Source organism: Tamandua tetradactyla, chromosome 7, assembly GCF_023851605.1.
Source record: "Tamandua tetradactyla isolate mTamTet1 chromosome 7, mTamTet1.pri, whole genome shotgun sequence".
NCBI classification, from domain to species: domain Eukaryota; kingdom Metazoa; phylum Chordata; class Mammalia; order Pilosa; family Myrmecophagidae; genus Tamandua; species Tamandua tetradactyla.
In genome coordinates, this window is record NC_135333.1 from 163803741 (window position 1) to 163826760 (window position 23020).

Here is a 23020-nt window from a genome sequence, read left to right on the forward strand (position 1 = left end):
TCCTCCCCCCAGCTCTGAGCAGCGTCTGCTATGAATTCATTTTTTGGGCCCTCTCGGTCGGCTGCAGAGGAGGGCGCATGCATAAGCAGACTCACGGGGCCCTCTTCGCTCAGATGGCCATCGACATTTTAAGCTGAGCTGCATGCCGCGCGCACAGCGCACTGCCACAGGATTCACAGCAGAGAATGGGACGGGAGGTGCGAGTGAAACCGCGGCAGTGAGAGCATGACAAGGGTCGCGTCCCCCGGATGTTTCATTGTAGGCCCTGGCTAAGCAGGCATTGAAAGCCACCCCATCTGACCCTGCAGGTCAGAGCTCCTGCTGAAAGACCATCGAGCGACGCCTGGGGCCAGGGACTGAGAAGTTTGAGTGAAAGCATAAAAAAAATGTGTGGTGACTCATATGACCTAGCTCCAAAGAAAGGTGGGCTCTAAGGCACAGCTCTCCTGCCAGCCTTCTGTTCCTCCCGCCGGAGGGGCTGCTGGGCAGCTGGAAGCCCGTCTTAGCCGATTTGGTTCCTCTAGGGCTAAAGGGGCAGCCCCGGCCAGGGAGCCATGCCCTAGCCCAGACCATTGACTTTCTGGTACGGAACATACAGGTAGAAAGTGAGGCTCTGGCTGCAAAGGAACTGAGCACACCCAGCCTGCCAGCCGCGGGGAGAAAGCTCACCAGCCTCGGTCCTGCCAGTGACAAGTCAGTAGCAGTTGTCTACAGGCTGTGGTCTGGGTTTGTGCCAATCAGGTGTGCCTTGCCTCCTAGCGCAGGAAGGCAGGCACAGAGCGGAGAGATGGCATGAAGTTGGGGCTGGATGGTCAGTGGGAGCAGAGCGTGCCAGCCGTGCCAGGCTTCTGCACATGTGCTCATCATCCTAGCCGCCTACAAGGCGGGTCTCAGAAAACTAAGGCAAATCTCAGAAATCTGCTGTGAGTTCATTGCTTTAACATCCAGAATCAGCAGTAGCGACGCTTATGCCTTTCGTGGCAGACGCTCCCAAACGGGGATGCCCGAAGGGGCAGAAGTACCATCAGTAAGGGGTGCCGGCCCACCTGGGACACTAGGAAATGTGGGGCCCAACACAAAGGGGGGAAAGGACATGTGAATTTAGGGTGCGGCACCCTGAGCTCCAGCTGGCCCGTCCCAGGTGGCCTGCTGGCTCGGTGTTACAGAGCTCTTAGAGGACATCAGAAGTCCAAAACTGTGCACATCTCCTCATCTTTCAGTATTGGCCCTGAATTGACATTAAAATAGATGGATGGATGGATAGATAGATAGATAGATAGATAGATAGATAGATGATAGATAAAAACAGTATAAATGCAGGGCTGCAAAAAAGGAAAAAAAAATCTTTCTGGCCCACTTTTCAACCCCAGGACATACATAGGCAACCTCTGCAAGAGAGATTGAGCCCCGTGGTGCCATGTATCCCGCAACAGCTCATCACCCTCACACAGACCTACAGGGGATGGTTCATTTTGTGCCTTCCGCGAATATGTGCACACAGGTGCATGACTGCACAGACTGACCTTCTCAGTTTGGGGAGGTGCTTAGTCCCTCGGAGGCACTTTATTTTGGCCTCCACAGCTTCACTTCTAGGATCAGCCCTGGAACAAAAGCTAAAGGGGAAAGTGGTCCTAAAAGTTAGGGTCCAAAACTACCACTACGCCTCCCAAAAAATGCAGAGCCAAACTCAGGCCACCGTCTGACTGACGCAGTGCCCCACCTTCAAACAGATATTTACCACTCTCCTTGAGTGTTATTTCTTCACGAACGGTACCTGTGACAGTGACCCGGGAGCACTTGCAATCACCCATCCTATTTTTAAAGGGAACAAATGATTTTCTTTTCAGAGCTCCAGGTGGGCACGCGCCAGAAAGAACTCTTGGACATTGACAGCTCCTCCGTGATTCTCGAAGATGGAATAACCAAGCTGAACACCGTTGGCCACTACGAGGTAAGAGCCAGGCTCGGTGGCGGTTTCCCTCCTCACCCCCGTCTAACGGGGCTGCGTTGCTTCCAGGACCACGTCATGTCTAACAAATGAAATGAAATAAAATCCAGGCCCCCCTCCCACTTCCTGGAACGGTGTGCAGTGTGCATGGCTCCCAGGTGGAAATTTTCTTTAGTTGCTCCTCCCTGTCTCTCGTGGGGGAGGAACCCCTTCTTGGAAGGCTGCAGTTTTTGTGTCGCCTGATCACGCCCCAGCCTGCAGCTCAGGCCAGAAGCATCTCTGGGAAGTCCTCTGGCCTCAGAAGGATGCTGCTGAGCAGAGCCCCACAGAAGGGTTGGCCTCTCGCTCGACGCTGGGTGTGCTGGTGCCAAGCAGGGGCCCGGGGACCCCTCTGCGCTGTCCCCTGTAAACTTTTCTTTGGGCCCTTTTTTCCCCTGAAAGAATTTCTGACTTTTATTTTGTTTGCAATATCTGGCGGTCTGTCCTTTAAGCCCCAGTCCTGTCCCCTCCCTGTGGGAGGCCAGGTGGCTTCTCGGAGGTGCTCTGAGAGTCGGGGGGACCCTCACAGGACAGGGGAGGCAGGGATACTGGGGCTCACCCCGCACCACTGTGCAGAGCTTGGGTCATTATCCACTCTGTGCTGTGATGCAGGAGAGAGAGGAACCCACGGCCAGGCCCCGTCCTCACGGAGCCTGCAGCCCAGGGAGGGCTGGGAGAGGTGGGTGAGGGCAAGTAAAGGGGCCACAGCAGTGGTGTAATGAGAGCTGTGGCTTGGGGCATCTGAGTAGGCTTCTTGGAGGAAGCTGAGACCTAAAGAAAGAGGGGAACTTAGCCTGCCCAGCAGGGGCCAATACTTGCCAAGCCTCCAGCAGGGCAGGGAAAGCATGTTTGTTCTCCAGAAAGACTTCTAAACTGGCTAGAGCAACAGTTGGAGCTAGTAATGGCCGGCATGTATGAAGCACCTCCCCTGTGCAAGGTCCTCTCCTAGCAGTGCAATGAGGTAGGTGCTGTTATTAACCCCACTTTATAGATGGATAAACTAAGGCTCAGGGAGATTTAGTACTGCTAGTCAGTGGCAGAGCCAAGAGCCCATGGCTTAAGCAGTACCCATCGTGGCTTCTCTAGGAGGAGGGCCAGAGAAGTTGGGGAAGGAGGCCAGGAGGGGAGGTGCAAATCCCACAGTGCCTCGTCAGCTCCTTGTGGAATTTTAATTTTATCCCACGTACAGTGGGAAGCATTTGGATGGTCTTTAGCAGAGATTTGTATCTCGGAAAATGACTGTGGCTGAGCGCGACTTCAAGTGGTGAAGCTTGGAGACAGAGAGACCCATTAGGAGCTGGTGAAGAACTCCAGGGGTGGTACGATGCTGCCCAGAAGTGACGTGGTGGCTCTGGAGGTGGAGACAACCAGCTGGATTTGCGAGAGCCTCAGGAGGGGGTGCCACAAGGCGGCTGGGTCAGGGAGATGCTGGGGATGAGGGCGAGGCCTCTGTGGCACTCGTCGGGGTGGGGTGGCCTGGCAGAGGCAGAGGTGTGGGTGCTCTGCCCGAGGTGGAGAAGGCGAGAGGGCGGCGGCCATCTGCGACCCCTGCAGAGTCAGGGCCCCCTGTCTTTTATGGTCGTAACACCCCAAGATGACATGTGCCAGGGATGTGCTCTGATCTTTTCTGACCCTGCCCAGCTCTCCCTTCACTCAGGAAGAAGCTGAGACTGTTCCTTGAGCAGAGCTTTCTGGCAACAACCAGGAATGGAGAATACCTTACTCATGGGCTTCAGGGAGCCGAGCTGGGGGGCCCCGAGTGTGCCCTGCCCTGCAGCCTTTGCCCCAGCTCACAACCTGCTCCTGAAGCTCAGACTTCTCAGAACTGTCTTCCCTAGAGCAGTTGTTCTGGACTTCTGGGATTTGTGAGCATCCCGCGGGGATGCGGGGCATCGGTGGGCTGCACTTGGAGAAATGCTCACTGGTTGGAAGGAGATTGGGGGGGGGGGGGGCTGCCAGGTGCCAGTGCTGGAGAGGGGCCCCCGCGGCATCGGTTTGAAATTAGGGCTCCAGAGGGGCTGGCCTCCCCCCCTCTCCCCAGTCGGGATCGCAAGCTTGTCTCAGCCAGTTCGGAGGGGACACATCTTAGTTTCTTAGGGCTGTCACAGCAAAGTCCCACACACGGGATGCCTTACAGCAACGGGAAGGTACTGTCTCACAGTCCTGGAAGCCAGTCAAGGTGCAGAAGGGAAGGCTGTCCCACGCCTCTCTCCTGGCTTCTGGAGGTGGCCGGCACCCCTCGGCGACCCTTGGCTTGTGGCATAATTCAGTCTCTGCCTCTGTCGCCACACGGCCATCTTCTCTCCTGATGTCTGTCTGTGTCTCTTCACCCCTCTTATGAGGACACCAGTCATATTGGAGTCAGTGCCACCCTCCTCCAGAACGACCTTGATTTAACGGATTCCATTTGCAAGGACATTATTTCCAAATAAGCTCCCACTCACAGGTTCCGAAGGTTAGGACCTCAGTGCGTCTCTTGGGGGTGTATATCCCAACCCCGAACAGGACACGACACGAGGACCCCCTTCGGTGCTCCTGACTGACGAACTCTTGACTTTCTCAGCTGTGCCAGAAGGGCTACGTCCCGGTGGACTTCTCCTGGGCCCCGGTCGGGCTTCTCCACGCCCCTGGGCCCGGTTGGGCTTCTCCGCATCTCCTGGGCCCGGTTGGGCTTCTCCACATCCCCTGTGTCCATTTGGGCTTCTCCGTGTCCCCTGGGCCCGGTTGGGCTTCTCCGCATCTCCTGGGCCCCATTTGGGCTCCTCCATGTCTTCTCTGACCCGGTCTTCCCTGTGTCCCCTCTGACCCATTCAGGTATCTTGTGTCCCCTGGGCTCTGCTCAGGCTTCTCTGCAGCCCCCAGCATCTGGGTGGCATGGGGTGGGCCCCACAGGGAGGGGCGTGGCCACTCACCCCCATTAGTAGGGACAGGCAGAATAGGTCATTTCCGGAGGGAAACGAAGAGCCACCACAGCTGCCGGCAAGGCCAGGCGAAGGCCTGTCAGGGGAGATAGAGCATCAGTCTTCACTGGAGACACTGGCCGTGCTAGACACCTATCTGCTTAAGGATGATAATGAAATTAATCCGGCCTGTAGTCACTTCCTGTCCAAATGATTTATTGGCCTCATACCCCAGCGTTGCCACATGGTGGTAATAAATGACAAGAGTAGGACACGAGGGCTTAAAGGATTCTCCTTATGTTTAAAAAGCCTAAGCTATAAGGCAAATAAACGCAGCGAGCTTGAAGGAAACTGGGGGGAGTCACGGGGCCTGGTGCCCGTTCTCTAGGCCTGTGCTACCCCAGATCCCCCATTTTAAAACGAATGCTCAGAGAACAGCATCCACCAACTCCGCAGCCACCCACAGCTATATTTGATTAGGCCGAACCCCCACAGATTCGGATTTTTGGGTGATTTGTCAGGGCTGGGCTGACATTTACTTCTGCCTTTTCATTAAAGAAAATTTTTTTTCCTCAAGCACTTGCATTTCCCTCCAAAGAGACAAGATGCTAATTATCACTCTTATTCATTTGCTAAAGCACCCTAGTTTGAGTCACCGTAAGTGCTTGAAAGCAAAAACGATATTTCATTTAAAAATAGGATCTAATTCAGAGTTTTAAGTGATTCAGACTCACCTCCCTCCAATTAGTCCAAATTAGTTCGGTTTTAAAGTTAATCTTTAGTGACGGCCAGTTCCTCCCACCATCTAAACAAAGTCCCTGCTGCCGGGGTGCGCAAGCCCTACTTCTTCTGTCTCCTTCTGTCTTTAGGGGGAGGAAAAAGGGTAGCCGGGCTCCTACGGATGGTCTGCTGTCCGTGTATCTGAGCGGCAGTGTCCAGAAAGGACCTGAGGGCACAGCACCAACACGGCGCCTTGCGGGCCACGTGCAGCGCCCAGGGCCCCACGACTGCCCGCCCGCTCTGGCCGCTGTGCCGGGCCATCAGAGTCAGGGCTGCTCGCCACGCCAACGGTGACAGCCAGCACCGCCACGCTCACCTGCCCGAATGCAGTTTGTCTGCACAGCAGTCCCGCATTTTCCTTTAGCACAAACCCGGAGGTGGCCGGATGCCTGCGCCCGTCCCTGTCTGCCCTGTGCAGATGAGGGGTTCAGCCTGCCCGCGGCTTTAAGCATGAAGGGAGAGGCGTGTCTGTCCCCTAGAATTAAATCCTCCGCCGGCCTCCCTGGCTGGCTGGGCTCTGCGTGCGTTTACTGCGAAGGGGAACCGCTGGGGCTGAGGGAGAGGAGGGTGCGTGTCCGTGCCCGGAGCCTGTGGCTGGCGGGCATGGGAGGGTATGATGGTGGCCAGGGGATTTCCCTGGGGTCCAGGCTTTCTCCCTCTCACCTGCAGAAGGTGTGACCTTTTGCTGGACCGTGTCCTGGCGCCCACATCCTGCCGTAGGGCAGCACCCCCATGTCAGCCCCCGATGTCAGGCAGGATGTTTTCTGGGCCGATCGCACCTCTCTTCCTGTGTGGGGCAATTGGGAGAGGCGGGAAAAGACACCCAACCACTGAGCTCTTGGAGAGCAGCCCCTGCAGCGTGGCAGGCAGGAGGGGTCACTGCCAACACCAGATTTGCCATTCAAATGGCATTTAAAACTCATGCGAGTGGCCCAGAGGATCTGCCGGGTAAGGCCGGTGGTCCTTCCAGTGGGACGCGTCATCTATGACAGTACAGTAAAGGTCTCTCACGGAGCAAATGTCTTTAGATGCTCATTTAAATTTACTTAGCAAGCCCCAGACAGAGCTTCTTGTGTCGGGGACACTGCTCGGAGGGCTTTTTACAAGTCTTCACTCCTTCTGTCCCTTTCAGTAGCCCGATGATGCAGAGACTGTCACTGATGCCACTCTGGGGCGCTCAGACGATGGGAAACTTGCCCACCTTGTGGCCTTGGTGCCAAGCGCTCGGGGGACAGCGGGGAGCTGCAGTGGCAGAGGCTGCTGCGCCAACCCTGCTTGAACAGAATTCTTTTTTCATTTACTGCCATTTTAGTAGAAAAGGTGGCTCCAGGGATGAGCGAGCATTTGCACGTGGTGGTGCTGTATTACGTACTGTGTTTTCAGATTTTTTAAAAAATAAGTAAAAAGTATCCCCATGTTTCAGACAGAATAGTTCTTGCTAAAATTCTTAGGCTGAAATTCCAATTTTTCTCTTAGGTAAACCACATCCAGTTGCCAATATCTGACCCTTTTTGACCTATCGAAATGACAGTTTCATAGGCTCTAATCTTACATTTCTGAAAACATCTTTTCTGATGACATTATCGCCACTTCTGACATAAAGTGGGTATATAGCCGTAAAGAAACCTCATCTGCACTTGCAAATAGTTTGGAAGGTATGCAGCTTCTGTTTATTTCAGGAGAGAGTTTAAGTTGTCCATGTGGGTCCCCTCTCCCCACCCCGGGTGGTCACAACTCCTAATTTGGGTAATGGTCATCTCGGCCCCTCCCCATGGGCCGGCTGTCCCCGGGTGGCAGGGTGGCCCAGCGGAGAACCAGAGCACCGAGAGAGGACACGGGACTCCATTTGAAGCCGCTGGGCCTGCAGGTTCCTGCCTGGGCGGAGACACATTTCCCCGCAGGGCCATTGGCGGAGTTCAGCTTTCTTTGATTCAATTTGGTTTTTATCCCTTAAGTGGGGGCCCAGAGGCCACTCCCAGCCCCCCAGACGCACAGGGGGGTTCATGAGTCACTCTCAGGAAGGCATTTGGAGCACCGCCAGGGCATGAGAAGCCTCGTATGTTTAACACTTTGGATCCTGTGGCACTTTTCAAAAAGGCATTTCTGTCCTCCGTGCTGCAACAGCTGACTTGCACAAATTAGAAAGCGGAAACCTTCCCCCTCCCCAAACGTCTGTAAAGAGATTTTTCTGTCTTTATAATGATGCTGAAGTGTCACATGGCAGGGGAAACGTTCCAGCCCTAGAAGCAGCTGCGAAAGTTAGAAATATGCTCACCCCATACACACTCTCTCACACACACGCACGCACACACGCACTAATAAAATGCTTTTGCACTTGCTCTCTGGAGATAATTTCGGAGTAAAATTTCCTTGGTACAAGCTGCAGCCACGCTATCTTAATGCGTGAGCACAGCGCCAGTGGAGCCATTGCCAACTCTTGAAAAGACATTTGAACTTTTGGCAGCGCTCCCTATCGGAGGCCCATCGTGGGGTTTGTGATTATAGAGTGAGGGTGCTTGCTTTTGGCACAACAAAGCGTCTGACAGTAGCGGAGTATTGGCTCAACACTCAACAGGAGCCATTGGGGATTCATTCTTTGACAATTACCCAGAATGAGTCACCAGCTTCCTTTTTATAAAAAGATATTTACTGGCTTCGAAACAGACTATAGCCAGCTTTTAATGGGGAAGAAATTTGTCACTATGTTCAAGCATTTTCATAAGCCTGGGGTCTGAGTATTGCTAAGGGGGTGCCTACTTTAATTGCATTGAGTGTGGAGGAGAACTGAAAAATTAGCCAGAAAACAATGAGTGGCCCAAGGGAAAAGGAGAGGATGTTTGCTAATAAGGGCAGCGTCAAAGAGCTGCTCCTTGGGAGTTAAGAATTCCCCAGTTGAGACAGTTTGCAGAGACTCTGTGGCCCCAGCTCATCCCTGCCTGGGCCCCCAACCCCCAGGGCTCCCCAAGATGTCCTGGACACCAGCAGTCGGGGCCTCTGGCTGCACACAGCTGGGTGACGGGGCTTCCCCAGGGCCGCCCTTTGCTCTGTGCTGCTTCTTCTGGAGGAGATTAGGCTGTAATTCCTTGGTGCTTGCTAGGCAGGCTTCTGCGTTCTGATAATCCACATGTAGCAGGCCAGAAGGGAGTTTTTTCCAAGCCAGGAAAGGCCTGGTCCAAATTAGTAGTATTAGAACCCAGAATGGCCTGCGTGCTTTCGAGTGGAGGGAAAGTCACTTACCTGAGGAGTATGTTCAGGAATGACAGGGTTTATCCTCCAGCCACACTCCCAGAATGCAGCCTAGATCTCGGGGCCCCTGACCTGCCTTCTCATCACTGCCCCTCTGTCTTGTATTTCTGTGGGCTGGTCCCTCGGCACACTTTCCTCCCACGTGAGCCCGTTTGACACCCCCTCCAAAGACCTTGTGCATAGGCTCTGCAGCAGGGGGTAGCTGAGAGCAGGTGTCAACTGTATGCATTTAAAATCCATGGCGGGTAACAGCTCTATGGAGATAGATTTTACATTGCATAAAGTTTACCTGTTTAAAGTATACACATGGTTTCCAGAATATTTATGGAGTTAGCATCATCATCACTCCAGAAAGAATCCTTGCATTCGTTAGCAGTCACTCCCGTTCCCCCTCCCCACCCCCCACTTAGGGAACCACGAATCTGCTTCCTCTGTGTATAAACCAGCCTGCTCTGGGTATTTCATGTAAATGGGGTCACACACTCTGTCATCTTTTCTGACTGGCTTCTTTCACTTAGTGTGGTGCTTAAGAGGTCCATCCGTCTTGTAGCCTGCATCAGAACGACAATCCTTTGTAATATGTTCCTGTTGTGGACTCATACAGGAAGTTTTTAAGAAGACTTGCAGCTGGTCACTGCACAGACCTTATATTGAGCCTGGAAAGCTTCACACAAAAGAGCACATACTGGGTGATTCCAGCCACAGAAATTTCAAGAACAGGCAAAACTGATCGATGGTGATGGGAGTCAGATGGGGTTGGGGGTCCTGGGCTGGGTGGGGATTTGGGGGGACTCCTAGGGACCTCGAAATATTTTATATCTTGACCTCGTTGGTTGATTGCACAGGTGTATCCATCTTAGGTGAACATTTATTGAGTGGGACACTTAACATACGTGTGCTTGAAGCACTTTCCTGTATGTTATACTTGAATAAAAAAGCTTAATAAAAACGTATATGCAAATTTTATAGTTATAAGTGTGCTAAAAAATAGCATGCATACAAGAAAAAAGAGAGTGCATCTTAAATGCACAGGGGGGATGAATTATCACAAAGGGAGCAGCATTTCCTGTGATTCCCAGTCAGGGTGGGAAGTAACCCTTTGCCAACAGCGTGGGAGCCCCCAGCTGGGCTTCACAGTCCGTGCTGTCTCGTCATAAAAGACAGCATTGCGTGTGATCCCGTTTATATGAAATATCCAGAACATGCCACTTTATACGGAGAGGAAGCAGTCGGTGGTTTCCTAAGGGGAAGGGGGAGGGGAGGGGAGGGGGCGTGGCTGCTGATGACTCCGCCCCCAGAGCCCGGCAGCCCAGCTTTGAGGGCTTCCCCCTTTAGCTTCCTGCACGTGGAACTACGGGGCGCGCGTTCTTTTGCGCCGGGCCTCTTGTCCTCAGCGTTATGGTTATGCGATTCATTCACGTGGTTTGGAGCAGTCGTTTGTTCATTTTCATAGCTTTGTGACGTTCTTCTGGATGAATGCGCCCCCAATTCTTTCTTCGTTCCAACGTCACGGGGCATCGGGGTTATTTTCGGCACCGGGCAGGTACGAGAAGTTTACCACCAGCACACGCGCTTCTTTCTGCTGAGCGGAGATGTGAACTCGTCCTGTCGCCGGGCAGCCGCCAGCGCTCTGTGCCGCGATACCTGAAGACAGGCTTCGGCGTTTCTTCATTTCCTAAAGTATAGTGGAGGGACCCTCCCCCCGCCCGCCCGGCCCCCCTGCCTGGCCGCCCCCCGCTGGGCTCCGGGCCCGGATGAGGCAGACAGGGTGGTCTGCTCGCCCCCCCTAGCCCGGCCCCCAGCGCAGGGCTCGGAACCCAAGTCATTCCAGATACAGATTTGATCTCATAAGTGAGAGAATGCAAGACCCGTCCAGCCGCCTAATTCCTGAGTGCCGTTGAGAAAGACATTAAATTTTGAAAACTCATATATTTTTTATCTTTGCTTTCAGATATCAAATGGATCCACTATAAAGGTCTTTAAGAAGATAGCAAATTTTACTTCAGGTAACCGAGGTCGTGCTGTTAACCTTTTGTGCTCACCCAGCTCTATCAAGTACGGCTTTTTGCCTTTCTCGGGTTTTGCCTTTCTCGGGTGAACTATCATCAAGGTGAGATGACGCTGTTGCTATGTAATTCTCTGAAAGCTGAGAAAAGCCATTTCGATCTGTTTCTAGTCCCAAGACTGGGAGCCCTGCAAGAAGAAAGGAAGGAAAATGTGACCAGCGGTTGGCCGGGCCGGCCGGTGCCCAGGAAGCTGCTGCCTCTGCACAGCCCCACGCTCAGGGCGGACTTTCAGCCCTTGTAGCTTCTCTCCCAGCCCCCCCCCCCCCCCCCCCCCGGTAGGACGGCAGCCAGCAGAGGGGATCCTGCCACCAAAGTCTTGCAGATAGCCACACAGCCCTGCCAGCCACTGAATAAACAAGATAATGCACTTAGAAAGCCGCGTGGTTGCCCAGGTCTCTTAACTGATCTTTTGCCTTCCTGAGAGCTTCAGGGCAGGAAACTGTGACGGCGCCTTGAGAAGACCCTAGGTCCCACTGCAGTTTGGTCTGTAGGAAAATTAAACCCCGTTCAGGCAGCCCTTGGCCCTCTCCAGGCTTCTGCCCACTGGGTGTGGCGTGGTGGAGGGACAGTGGCTCCTGGCACTGGGTCAGGGAAGACAGGGCTTCCGACTTCAACAGACGAGGTCACCTGGCCGGTGGTAGAACCCCCTTTGGGGCGTCCTCTTCTACCAGGCATGTGAAGAGGCAGCTGTCTTCCACCGGTGGCTGTCATTCTGGGATAAAGGCCGTGGTGTGTCCTTGTGTTCAAAAAATTGGAAAGAGCTGTGTGTTTTAGGCTTCAAAGTTTCAGCTTGTGGTAGAAGTGGTTATCTGGGGACTGAATGGCAGAATCCTGGGCTGCCTCTCTAAACGGAACCTCCAGCCAACCCACACCTTCGCTTCCACGCCGCGCGATGGCTCCCTGTCTTCTCTCCCTCCTGGTGCAGCCAAGAGCCATCGTTTTGATCACTATCCTGCTAACAGTCCAGCCCCCCTGCCTCTCTTGTCTTTTCATCACCCCCTCTGCCAAAACCCCAATCCTGGAGGAACCCCACTTTTGCCCTTTCCTTAGCCTACCCCCAGGCAGCCCCAGGGGAAAGGCGTGTGATAAATTTGGGTCACTGTAAATTCATCACTAAGACCCTCAGCACATCCTCCTCCCCCTGTTTCTCTGGGCGCCTCACTCTCCGTTCTTCCCAGTCTCCCTTCTTTGCTCGGAGCTCTGACCCACGCAGCTCTCCCGACTCTCCGACTCTCCGCAGTGGGCTCACCCTCTTCTCAGACTGAGAAAATGGAACTCAGAACCCCCCTAACATGCAGCTCAGGCATCTTCACCTACCGCGGCTGCCCCATTCCCTCCTCTCTGCCCCCGAGCATGGGCGAGCCAGCCTTCCTCCCCTCCAAGGCCACTTCTGCACCTGTGCTGAGGTCCCACCATCCGGCCACCTCTCTAGCCTTCTTCCACCATCCGCAGTCTCTCCTCTCTCTGGAACTTTCTTTCCCTCCCTCTGCTGCATCCTTTCCATTAGCATTGCAAGGTGTGCTGTCTCCTTCCTTTTCAGAACAAAAAACCAGGTGTCTTAATCCTTTTTTATCCCTCCAATTACCATCTCATTACTCTTTTGCAGACCCATCTCACCCAAGGGTTTCCTTGCTCCGTGCCACTCCCCACCTGCTCTGTGAACTCCGCCTCCCCGTCCTGGGTGCATCTTCCCTCCCCAGCACCTTTGGTTGCTTCCTGCCTCCGTTTGCCTCAAACATGCCTTCCTCAGAGAAACCTCCTGGGCCAGGGCAGTTCCTTTTAGATACTCTCTTAGCACATAATTCTCCCTCAGTCTTTATCACAATTGTAATTAAATAATTAATTCCATAATTAATTCTGTGGTTTGGTATCTTGCTGTGGTTAGACTAAATTCCAGTAGTGTGGGAAATAGGGCGTCCTTCACGGTTCTATGCCTGGTGGCCTCTGGCACATAGTAGGTGTTCCAGGAATATTTGTTAAATGAAGGAGGCTTGATCCTCTCCTACCCCAGCCTCTGTCCCAAGGACAAGGTACCTGCTTCCTGCCCCACTCCCTGGGCCATCTTCGCATGATTCTTAGATCTTTGGATGCAGCAGGAAAGGAAAAATGAAGGATCTATAAAGGTCTCAAGTAACCTTTTTAGTTTGTAGCACCCGTGGGGCATTTTATGAGATGGCCAATTAGCCTGTGGCTGTTTTGTTAATGAGCTGTTTTCTTTCCCTCCTTCTCTGGCCGTCAGATGTGGAATACTCGGACGCCCACTGCCATTTGGTGAGTCAAGGCTTTCTCGCGCTCCCGCGGAATTGCATGCCTTCTGCGGCAGGAGCCGTCTCCTTGGGTAACGCGTCTGCTCTGCCTTCCCTTCAGATTTTACCAGATTCGGAAGCATTCCAAGATGTGCAAGGAAAGAGACATCGAGGGAAGCACAAGTTCAAAGTAAAAGAAATGTATCTGACAAAGCTGCTCTCCACCAAGGTACACTTACTGTCTGGGAGTTTTTAGGGTTACCTCGGGGTGGGGGTAGGGAGGGGATTGTGCTGTGTTTCACTTAATTTCCACTGAAGTGTGAAAATGTTACAACCCCCCTGTGCCTTCTGGCAAAGCAAAAGGAAAGCTTAAATTGTAAACACTCCCTACCCCTATCTTCTTCTTGTTTTACTAAACCATAAAGATAATGGCACTTTATAGATTTCTAGGGTAGCGTCTTTAATCAGACTGGTGGGCAAACCAGTCCCTTTCCCCACCATCTCACGTTGTTACTTTTTAGGTTGACAGCATAATTCTTCCTTTTTGTTTACTTGTTATTATAGATGAACAATAAAGCTCCCTCTTTGAATTACAAATAAAATGAAGAGGGTCAGTGACTATAAGCCTAGTAAATCTTACTGATTTTGTTTTTCATTTTTAAATTAAGAATTCTGCTCACATATAAAAGCACAGGGTGTGAAAGCCAGTGGAATACCAAGTCGGGAGCCAATTTTATTTTATCTGGCTTTGGGTAGGATTAACCGAAGTTGGTGGTGGTCCTTTATTTATGAAACGACTAGCAATATAGATGCTGTTATCTACACCTGGCCGTAGTACCCAATGGACATGCTTCTCCAGATTACAGCAGAGAATCTGCTCCGAGCTCAGCAGAGTTATTTAGTGGGCAGAGGAGAACCAGAGCCTTTTGATTTTCTCAGCTGTCCCACGGAGCTCTGCCTGTTTGGTTTTTGTAAAATGCTCAAATGCTTTGGAAAATACACAATAAAAGCCTCTGATGGAAATAGATGCAACAGGAAAAATTCTGGGAACAGCACAACATCGCTTGAGTTTTTCCAGGCTGAACATAACTAATAAGAGCCAACCATTCGTGGCTTCTTGGTTTGTGTATACAGCCCTGCAACTCACATATCAGCTGCTGGAGATTTTAAAGATACCCTCCCTGTTGACTAAACAATGTCCTTATCAGCAAGAAGCTTATGAACCAAATCCAAACCTGGGTACAGGCTTTCAGTGCGCCTGTCCCACGCTGTGAGTGTTGGCCTCATTTGACAGTTTTATGTATCTTCTCGTCCACCTGTTTTTCTCTGTTTTGCACATCATAGTCTCGTCACTTGGATTTAGTTTTCTGTCATACTTTCGAAACCACTACCATGTTTATTTTAATCTCAAAAGCTTGATGTTTTCTGTCTTTCAGGTGGCAATTCATTCTGTGCTTGAAAAACTTTTTAGAAGCATTTGGAGTTTACCCAACAGCCGAGCCCCATTTGCTATAAAATATTTTTTTGACTTTTTGGATGCCCAGGCTGAAAACAAAAAAATCACAGATCCTGATGTCGTACATATTTGGAAAACAAACAGGTGGGAATGTAGGTGATTCTTGATTGCTTTCAAGAATCTAGGACAGAATATAACTAAATTGAGGGCAAAGATAGTTATAGGATTCATTTCTCCCCCTATATCAGAATCTTTGGCTTGGTAGGCTATCATGTAAAAATAAAGGTTTTTTTTTTGCTTTGTCACTATTTTTAAACAGTAAATGAAACTATCCCTATGCTGAGAATCCCATTCTTAAATTAAAATAAATAAAATCTATTATCTGTAGTGCATGAAAAAGACTTTGTCTAGAATGTTAACATAAGTTTAACTTGAACGGCAAAGGATGATAAATTAACATGTTGTGGTATTATCATACAAATTTTCCATTAGAGAATGCTATCATTTGCCCCTAAAGGAATCAGTCACTTTGCAGTTTCCAGGCTGTCTTGTCTCTGCTCTGATTCATTATAGAAACCTCTTCTGTCTTATTAAATGTAGCAGTCAGATGCCATGAGAATTAGCCAAAGGTTTATTTTGGTTTTTAACATTCTACCCTAAGCAGAAACAAGGCATGCAGATTTATTCCAAGGGCTTCCACATTAAAGAAGCATAGCTCATTTGGAATGCTTTGTGCAGAAGCTAAATAAGACTCAGAGTTATGATGTTGGAGAACATCTCCATGCAGCCCCCAGCCCTCCCAAGCACTGGGGTTCACCCCAAAGCATTTTAAATAGTTATTAAGAACTGAAATTCCAGAGCTGTCGGTCTGAGCAGCTCCCCTTTAACCCAGGTGTATCCAGACTCTCTGCTCTGGCCCACTCCCTTCCTTTGTTGTAGCCTCTTTTCCCCAGGTCCTTAAACTCCCACCCCAAGCCTGATGATGGTGGCATCTGAGCTGGGGTAGAGCCAGGGAACAGCAGAGCTATTGGGCAGCCACCTGGTGGGGTCAGAAGTGTGGCTAGAGTTGAGAAGGAGATAGTGGAAGGTATCTTATGATACCAGATTCGGACGCACATATTTATTTGAGTCCCTATTATATGACAAGTGCCATATGGATGCTGGAGATGTAGTGAAAAACAAAACAGAAAAAAATCCACATCCTCACAGAGCTTACATTCTAAGAAGAACTACAGACAGTGAAATAGGTAAATTATAGTATATTCTAAGGTGGTGAGTGCCATGAAGAAAGCAGGAAAGGACTGGGAGAGGGTCGGGCTCAGGGGGTCTTGAAAGAGATTAGGGCGTAAAACCGAGACTGTCTGGGGCAAGAGAGTTTCAGGAAGATGACGAACAGATGTCCCGAGGCGAGAGCTTTTCCAGCCCGCAGAGAGGAAGCCAGCTGAGCTGGGAGGAATGCGGCAGAGGGTCGTAGGAGGGGGACAGGGTCAGGCCATGCCGGCCTCTGACCCAGAGGGAGCTGGGGAGTCCTAGAGGATGTTGAGCAGAGAAGGTACATGGCCTGATTCTGTGCTGAAAGGATCACTGACAGCCACGTTGAGAATGAACTGTGGGAGCTGGTGGTGCCTAGTCCAGGCTGCAGCGAGTGGAGGGGCTGAGAAGAGGGCAGGTCCCGGCGATCTGATCAGGAGCTGAGCTCACTGGTCAGCCATCGTCTAATTTATCAGGAACAACCTGGAGAAAATTCTTGTCTTGTCAGTAGCCACTTTGAAACCTGGCCTGCTCAGGCCCTCCCCTCCCCGGGCTGTCCGTTTAACCCTCCCTGGTCGTCCCAGTGATGCGCCCTCTGTCGCGTGGCACGTTTGGCAAAGGAGACTCATGTGCTTCACTCACGAGGACAAAGATAACTGTTTACAAACTGTGGTAAATGGACAAAAAACCTGTTTACAAACTGACAAACAGGCACCGGCCTCAGATGAATGGCCCTATTGGAAAGCGACCTCTTCTCTTTCTGTACAGCCTTCCCCTCCGCTTCTGGGTGAACATCCTCAAGAACCCGCAGTTCGTCTTTGACATCAAGAAGACGCCGCACATCGATGGCTGCCTGTCGGTGATTGCCCAGGCGTTCATGGACGCGTTTTCGCTCACGGAGCAGCAGCTAGGGAAGGTGGGGGCAGCTTTATGTAAATGTTTTTCAGCTCTATCAAAAATAACGGACAGGCAGGCCACGGTGGCTCAGTGGCAGAGGTCTCACCTGCCATGCCGGAGACCGGGGCCTGCCCACGCAAAAAAAAAAACAAAACAATTGGTCTAAATGACACTTGCTAAAAATGGTCAGTTGTGGTCACTGTAAATTTGCCTTTCCCTTAAATCTGTCTCATTTATTTCTTTTTTTTTTTGCACGGGCAGACACTGGGAATCAAACCCGGGTCTCCGGCATGGCAGGCGAGACCTCTGCCACTGAGCCACCGTGGCCCACTCTAGTTCCATTTTTTATTTAGGTTTTTTATTTTAAGTGCAAACTAAAAAAACATGCTACTGGACCCTTGTAAAGCATTAACCCCAAGTATGAAGCTCTTGAAATTTGCCGAAATGAATCCATCTGATATATCTTCAAGTCTGTGTTTGAATATAAACAAATTGCGTATGGGGAAAAAACTCTTGCCTGAAATTTTGAACTCTACCAGCTCGTCAGTTTATAAGCGAAGCATGTCTGTTGCTTTCTTATGGTTTTCCTTGTTGACCAAAGCCCCAAGAAAGCAAAACAAGATTTAAAAATACAGCACACACAGAGGTGTTTTGGTCTTACTTGAGCACTCCAAAATACACTAAACTGGGCACTATCTGTACCTAATGGGTACCTTTTAATGCTGGCCTGTGGTTCTTTGGTAGGAGGATCTTAGGAGTCCCTGCAGGGAGCAAGAGTTGATGCTTCGTAGACCCCTCAGACTTCTAGTCTAAATTTAAACTCTTTATCACCGCTATTCCTGCAAAACAAGCCTGCCTTTACTTTTGTCTTCCCTAGAAGTGCCTAGCCTCGCAAAGTATAATCCTCGGCATTATCCTTTGCTTCTTCCCTACCCCCTCCTCTATCCCCAATCAATCGATGAACTCTCACTTCCATCGCTGAAATATCTCTGTTCCTTCTCATTCCTCTGCCTTACTTTAGGCCTCATCCCTTCTCCACTGGGGTGTTTATTCATAGTGAAAATAGCTGTATATTGATTATCATGTTCTTGGTATAGCCCAACTCATCCTCATTTTATAGATAAGGAAATTGATGTTCTTAAAGGTTATAAGGCTTGCCAAAGATCATACAAAGTAGCAGAATTATGATCCCTGATGTGCACCCTTGAGAGCCCTTTTCTTTACTCTACATCCTTGTATCAGTAAGGTTGTCTTCCCAAGTAGAGGGGAAGCTTCTTAAGGGCAGATGCCAGTGTATAACTTTTTGTATATCCAATGCCTACCCTAGGGCCTGGCTAAAAAAAGTCTGTTGGTTGAATGAAAGACTGCATGATTTGGGGGTTCTGTTTAAACCTGACAAGTGAAAAAAAAAACAACTCAATATTATCTAGTCTAGGCATCCTTCAGAATGACTGATTCATCAAGTCATGGGCTTAGCTTCATTATCTCTTTAAAATGTGGTGGGACAATAGTCATGTCATTATCTCACCCATCTTTGAGTAGAATTTTTAAAAATTTCGTCAAAAATAATCTTTAAAAAGGAAAGCTCTGCTTATTCTTAATATTATTATTGTTAAAATTACACAAAAACCTTCAAATTCCAGGGGCCCTATGCAAAATCAGCCATCAGAGTTGCTGATCTAATGACCGTAGGCTTCCTTAAGGAAATGGAAGATCTTTACAATCTGATAAAATAAAAGGGACAAATCTGCCACTGCCAATTACTTACCAGTTTCATGGTTATATAAAGGGCTCCATCAGACCTACAATCAAGTCTTTTATAAATGCCAAAATTCGCTGGTGGGTGAGGATGAGAGCAAATGTTTTAATTCAGGCTTTTTTACAACCATTAGTAACGAACTATGATTGAAATAAGTTCCATTGTTACAGTAACTCAAAATCATGCAAAAATAATCATTTTCCTTCTTTTATGAGAGGAAGACAGAATATATTAGCATTTAATCTGCCTGAAAATAACAGTGAGTCACCAGAACCAGAGAGATGGCAGTCAGTCATTCAGGCAACGTTTATTAAGGCCTACTGCAGGGAGCCTTGTTACCAAGAGCTGATATAGGAGATTGTACTGTTACAAATCTCCCTAGGTTTTAACTCAGTAATTGGTGGTTGCTTTATTTTTTCTTTCTTTCAGGAAGCACCAACTAATAAACTTCTCTATGCCAAGGATATCCCAACCTACAAAGAAGAAGTAAAATCTTATTACAAAGCAATCAGGGATTTGCCTCCATTGTCATCTTCAGAAATGGAAGAATTCTTAACTCAGGAATCTAAGGTATCATTAGAAATCAGAAATGCTTGTTTTCTTTAAAAAAAATAAAAGGTCATTTCAGAATCTCTCAACAAGCATTTCTTTCTTTAAGAAACATGAAAATGAATTTAATGAAGAAGTGGCCTTGACAGAAATCTACAAATACATCGTAAAATATTTTGATGAGGTAAGATTTTAAACTATAACTATTTTTTTTTTTAACCTATGACTCATTCAAAGGATTTGGTCCTAGCATTCTATGGGCCTCAGGACAGCTCTGGCATCCCAAATGGCCAGAAGGGGAAGCCAGGAAACCTATGTGCAATGTGGGATCCTGGCACCAAGCCAGACCCTGCCCCTGGCTGTCCCTCCTGAGGTCCACTTTTGGACCCGACTGAATTTACATTTGAGTTCATGTGATCTACAGCCACACTGACTCGAATTAACTTTGCTGAGTATGAGTAAGTAGTGGTCTTAATAAATGGGGCCAGCTTATGCTTGATTGTATTCTGCTAAAATAAGAGCTAAGCTTATGTTAAATCACCTAGATTCTGTATTCAATCGTTATATGGAATTATGACATACTTCTAACTTAAGAAACTATTTCAATAAACCATTCTCCTTTATGATTAATTCTCCTTAATCTGGATTTTTTTCTTTGGGAATTCACACAGACACATTCGTCAGATGCGCTGTTTCCAAATATATGTTAATTCCCCCTTCCCTGATTCCCCCCACTCAGTTATGCTGGGACAGGCTATCCATGTCAATGGTGAGAATAGCTCACCAATTCCATTTGCTACTTGAAGATCAAGTGAAGCGCTAAGGTAGGGTAGAGGCAATGAGTTCCTTAAACATGATAAGCATCCCTCTTTCCAGGGGTCAGGGGTGAGAAGGGAAGCACTGGGGAGGGGAAGGGAGAGGAGGGATGACTCTGCACAGGACGGGAGGGCAGAGGAGAGGGGGAGGGAAGTATTCAGCTCTGACTAGGAAGCCCCTGCCTGCTGCATTTAAGGAGAAATACTTGCCTGCATGTTGGCTGCCCAGGAATGCTTGCTGTGCTTGGAATGGCTGTGACTTAATGCATAAAATGGGGCCATGGAAGTCTGGCCCCATATTTGTAAGTAAATAGCTGGTATTTCTTGTGAGCTTCTATTTTAAGCCAAAGTGTTGTTGATCCTGTGATAATGACTTAGCAAAACAACTTGCAAAGTGAGTATGTAAATGACCGAAGAAAATGTTGGCATCTGTTTCATACAGATTTTACCACTCACAGCATCAGGAAAACAAAACAAAACAAAAAAAAAACAAAAAAAATCCCCAGAATTGTAATGCTAAAACCACAGTATCTAAAATAACTGTTCTAATTGTCAACAGATTCTAAATAAACTAGAAAGAGAACGAGGGCTGGAAGAAGCTCAGAAACAACTCTTGCATGTAAAAGTCTTATTTGATGAAAAGAAGAAATGCAAGTGGATGTAAGCACTCTGGGGCCTGGCTTAATCTGGCAAAACTCTTCAGACGACTTGGGAGCAAAATGGCTGCTTGAGCTACTCTGTGTCGTTCATGTTTTAAGTTTGCACATAGGTTCCACTCTGAGCACTGTCTTTGTATGAGACCAAGGCACGTCACAGCTTTTAGAAAGCAGACCAACATTGTGCCTGTGTGTATTCTGTGGGAACCCTTCTGTAAATAGAGTTGAAGTGGTTGTTGCAAACAGCCTCCTTGTTTACAGAGAATACGGGGCCAGTAAGCAAGTGTCAGTATTGTAACTACAGTCTCCACTTAAAGCACAATGATATAAGTGGTTTTGTTTGAAAACTACAGCTATGTAGCACTTGTGACTATGCTGCACCTGTGCAGAAAGGGACACTGCCAATGCTCAATACAAAATGTGAAATGACTCATTTGGAAACAAGGTGGGGGTGTTAGGGCAACCTCGAGGATTTGCAGCATTGAAACTTTCCCCAGTAGTTCTTGGAAAAGCTGACCGCAGAATTTGGTAGTCTGTACACTTAGCATTTGTGAGTGTGTGTGTATGTGTGTGTTTTAAAACCAAAAACTAACAGTGTTGCAACATTGTTGAAAGGGCTCGTGTTTTTCAGTGGTCACCAACTGCACTCCATCAGACTCACCTTCATTTCACCAAGGAGCTCTAAAGCAAGGAGAGAAGTAGGCTTCCCATCAAGGCAATAGTATTTTACCCAAAGACTTTGTCCTAATTTATGTTCCTTTTCTTTCATTTTATTTTTTCACATGAAATGTATTTGATAGTACACATACTGGGTATTGCAAAAAAAGTCATTTCTAGCTTATTTCTGTTGGAAAATCTCTGATCAGAAATCTGTCTGAGAGAGCAAATCATTCTCCCAATCCTATCTTTTTACACTAGCATCTCCTTGCTTTAGATTTCAAGTGAACCCTGTGGTTATAAATACTAGTGTGTGATATTAAAAAAAGATACATTTTACATTTCATTAAATTGCTGTTCACACTGGAGTATTATATATAAATATCTATATTAAGGCCCAAGGCCTGAAAAATATTAGTATACAACTTGGTATCTTAGTCTTACTATGTACTTTTTGAAAGTATTCATCACAGGAGAAAGAATTTAAAATAACCATTTTATTCATGCCTTTCTTTTTAAAGAATTCCCTTTGCAGTTATACTGTAGTCTTTTTATTGCTGATTTTTTATTCCTGAATTTTTGCTGCTCATGACCAATTTTAATACCACTGTGTTTTCCTTCTATTAGGCAAGAAGTAAACAGCAACTCTCTCAAGCTTTTCTTGTGGCACCTTTTACCCTTGGTGCTCCAAATTCCCATCTAGGAAAGAATTTTTTCAAATAGTAAGCAAAACATTGATCACACATTTTCTTAAAATCATTTACCAACACTGTATGTAACATCAAGATTTAAACGTGAATTTGTCATAGATAAATGCAATTCTTCTTTTTGCTCCTCAGTATCTGTTAAAAAGTGAGAGAGGTGATACCTCAACCAACTGATCAGAGAAAATCAGCAGTTACCGCCCTGACAGGCACTGTCCCAATCCTGTCGCTCCTGACCACTGTCCGTCCAGTGGACACACCTCGAAATACTACCAAATAGGTTACTTACAAGTACAAAGGTGAGAGGTCTGGTCACCATGTAAGGCTGCTACAGTCTTGAGAGATGTGAAGGAGTTCATAAGAGAACAGAGAAGGAGAGTTGAGAGCCGAGGGTAGGAGAGTTGCCCAAAAGACTTCCCCTTTTTAGGGTACAGAAATGCTAAGAAAATGCAAAGGATCAGCTACAGCTTTATCTAAGTATTTACTAAATGCTACAGATGAGGGTGTCCCTGTCCAGCTCTCTGGCACGAGTCCTGTGTGAAGACTTACCTGCTCTTCCAGGGACTCTGCTATTGGGAACTTTGGGCAAGTCACTGACCTCTTTGTGCCTCGAATTCTGTATAATATTTCTAACCTACCTCACTGAGGTGGTGTGAAGATTCACTAATGTATGTAGCGTGTTTGTCAATCCTCCAGTGAAAAGCACTATCTAGATCACATTTTGGATCACATTAGCCAAACACAGTAAATGGCCAAATCAGATGTGTGCTGAGGACAATCAGTCACTGGGTCCACATTAAACAGCAACCTGAGAAACAGATGACAATTTCTATTTTCAAGTTTCTTTGCATATTTTTTTGGTGCAAAACAATTCATTTATAAACTTTTTTTCTAACACTAGTGTCTACAGCAGCATTCAAAATTAATTCTGTTACCTTTTCCGTATTAGGATTTAAAGTCTATTTCTTATTGTATACTTGATTGAAAATGTTCTTGGAGATGAATGTTTTAAATGTCTATATCCAAAAATAAACATTTTGATGTAACCATG

At 48.2% G+C, this 23020-nt stretch overlaps 1 protein-coding gene across 2 annotated transcripts in view; it reads left to right on the top strand.

The window, feature by feature from the left end:
• The window catches only part of PLXNC1 (plexin C1), a 138650-nt gene extending 115630 nt beyond the window's left edge, over positions 1–23020 (top strand). Inside the window, exons 23-31 of one of the 2 annotated variants that reach the window (XM_077111612.1) lie at positions 1848–1951; positions 10865–10919; positions 13219–13250; positions 13347–13454; positions 14662–14825; positions 16701–16848; positions 19018–19158; positions 19247–19321; positions 20512–23020. In XM_077111612.1, the coding sequence (XP_076967727.1) occupies positions 1848–1951; positions 10865–10919; positions 13219–13250; positions 13347–13454; positions 14662–14825; positions 16701–16848; positions 19018–19158; positions 19247–19321; positions 20512–20616 (932 nt within the window). In that variant the 3' untranslated portion in view covers positions 20617–23020. Of the gene's footprint in view, positions 1–1847; positions 1952–10864; positions 10920–13218; positions 13251–13346; positions 13455–14661; positions 14826–16700; positions 16849–19017; positions 19159–19246; positions 19322–20511 lie in introns of those variants that run through there. The other variant, XR_013155866.1, reaches the window with a different exon arrangement.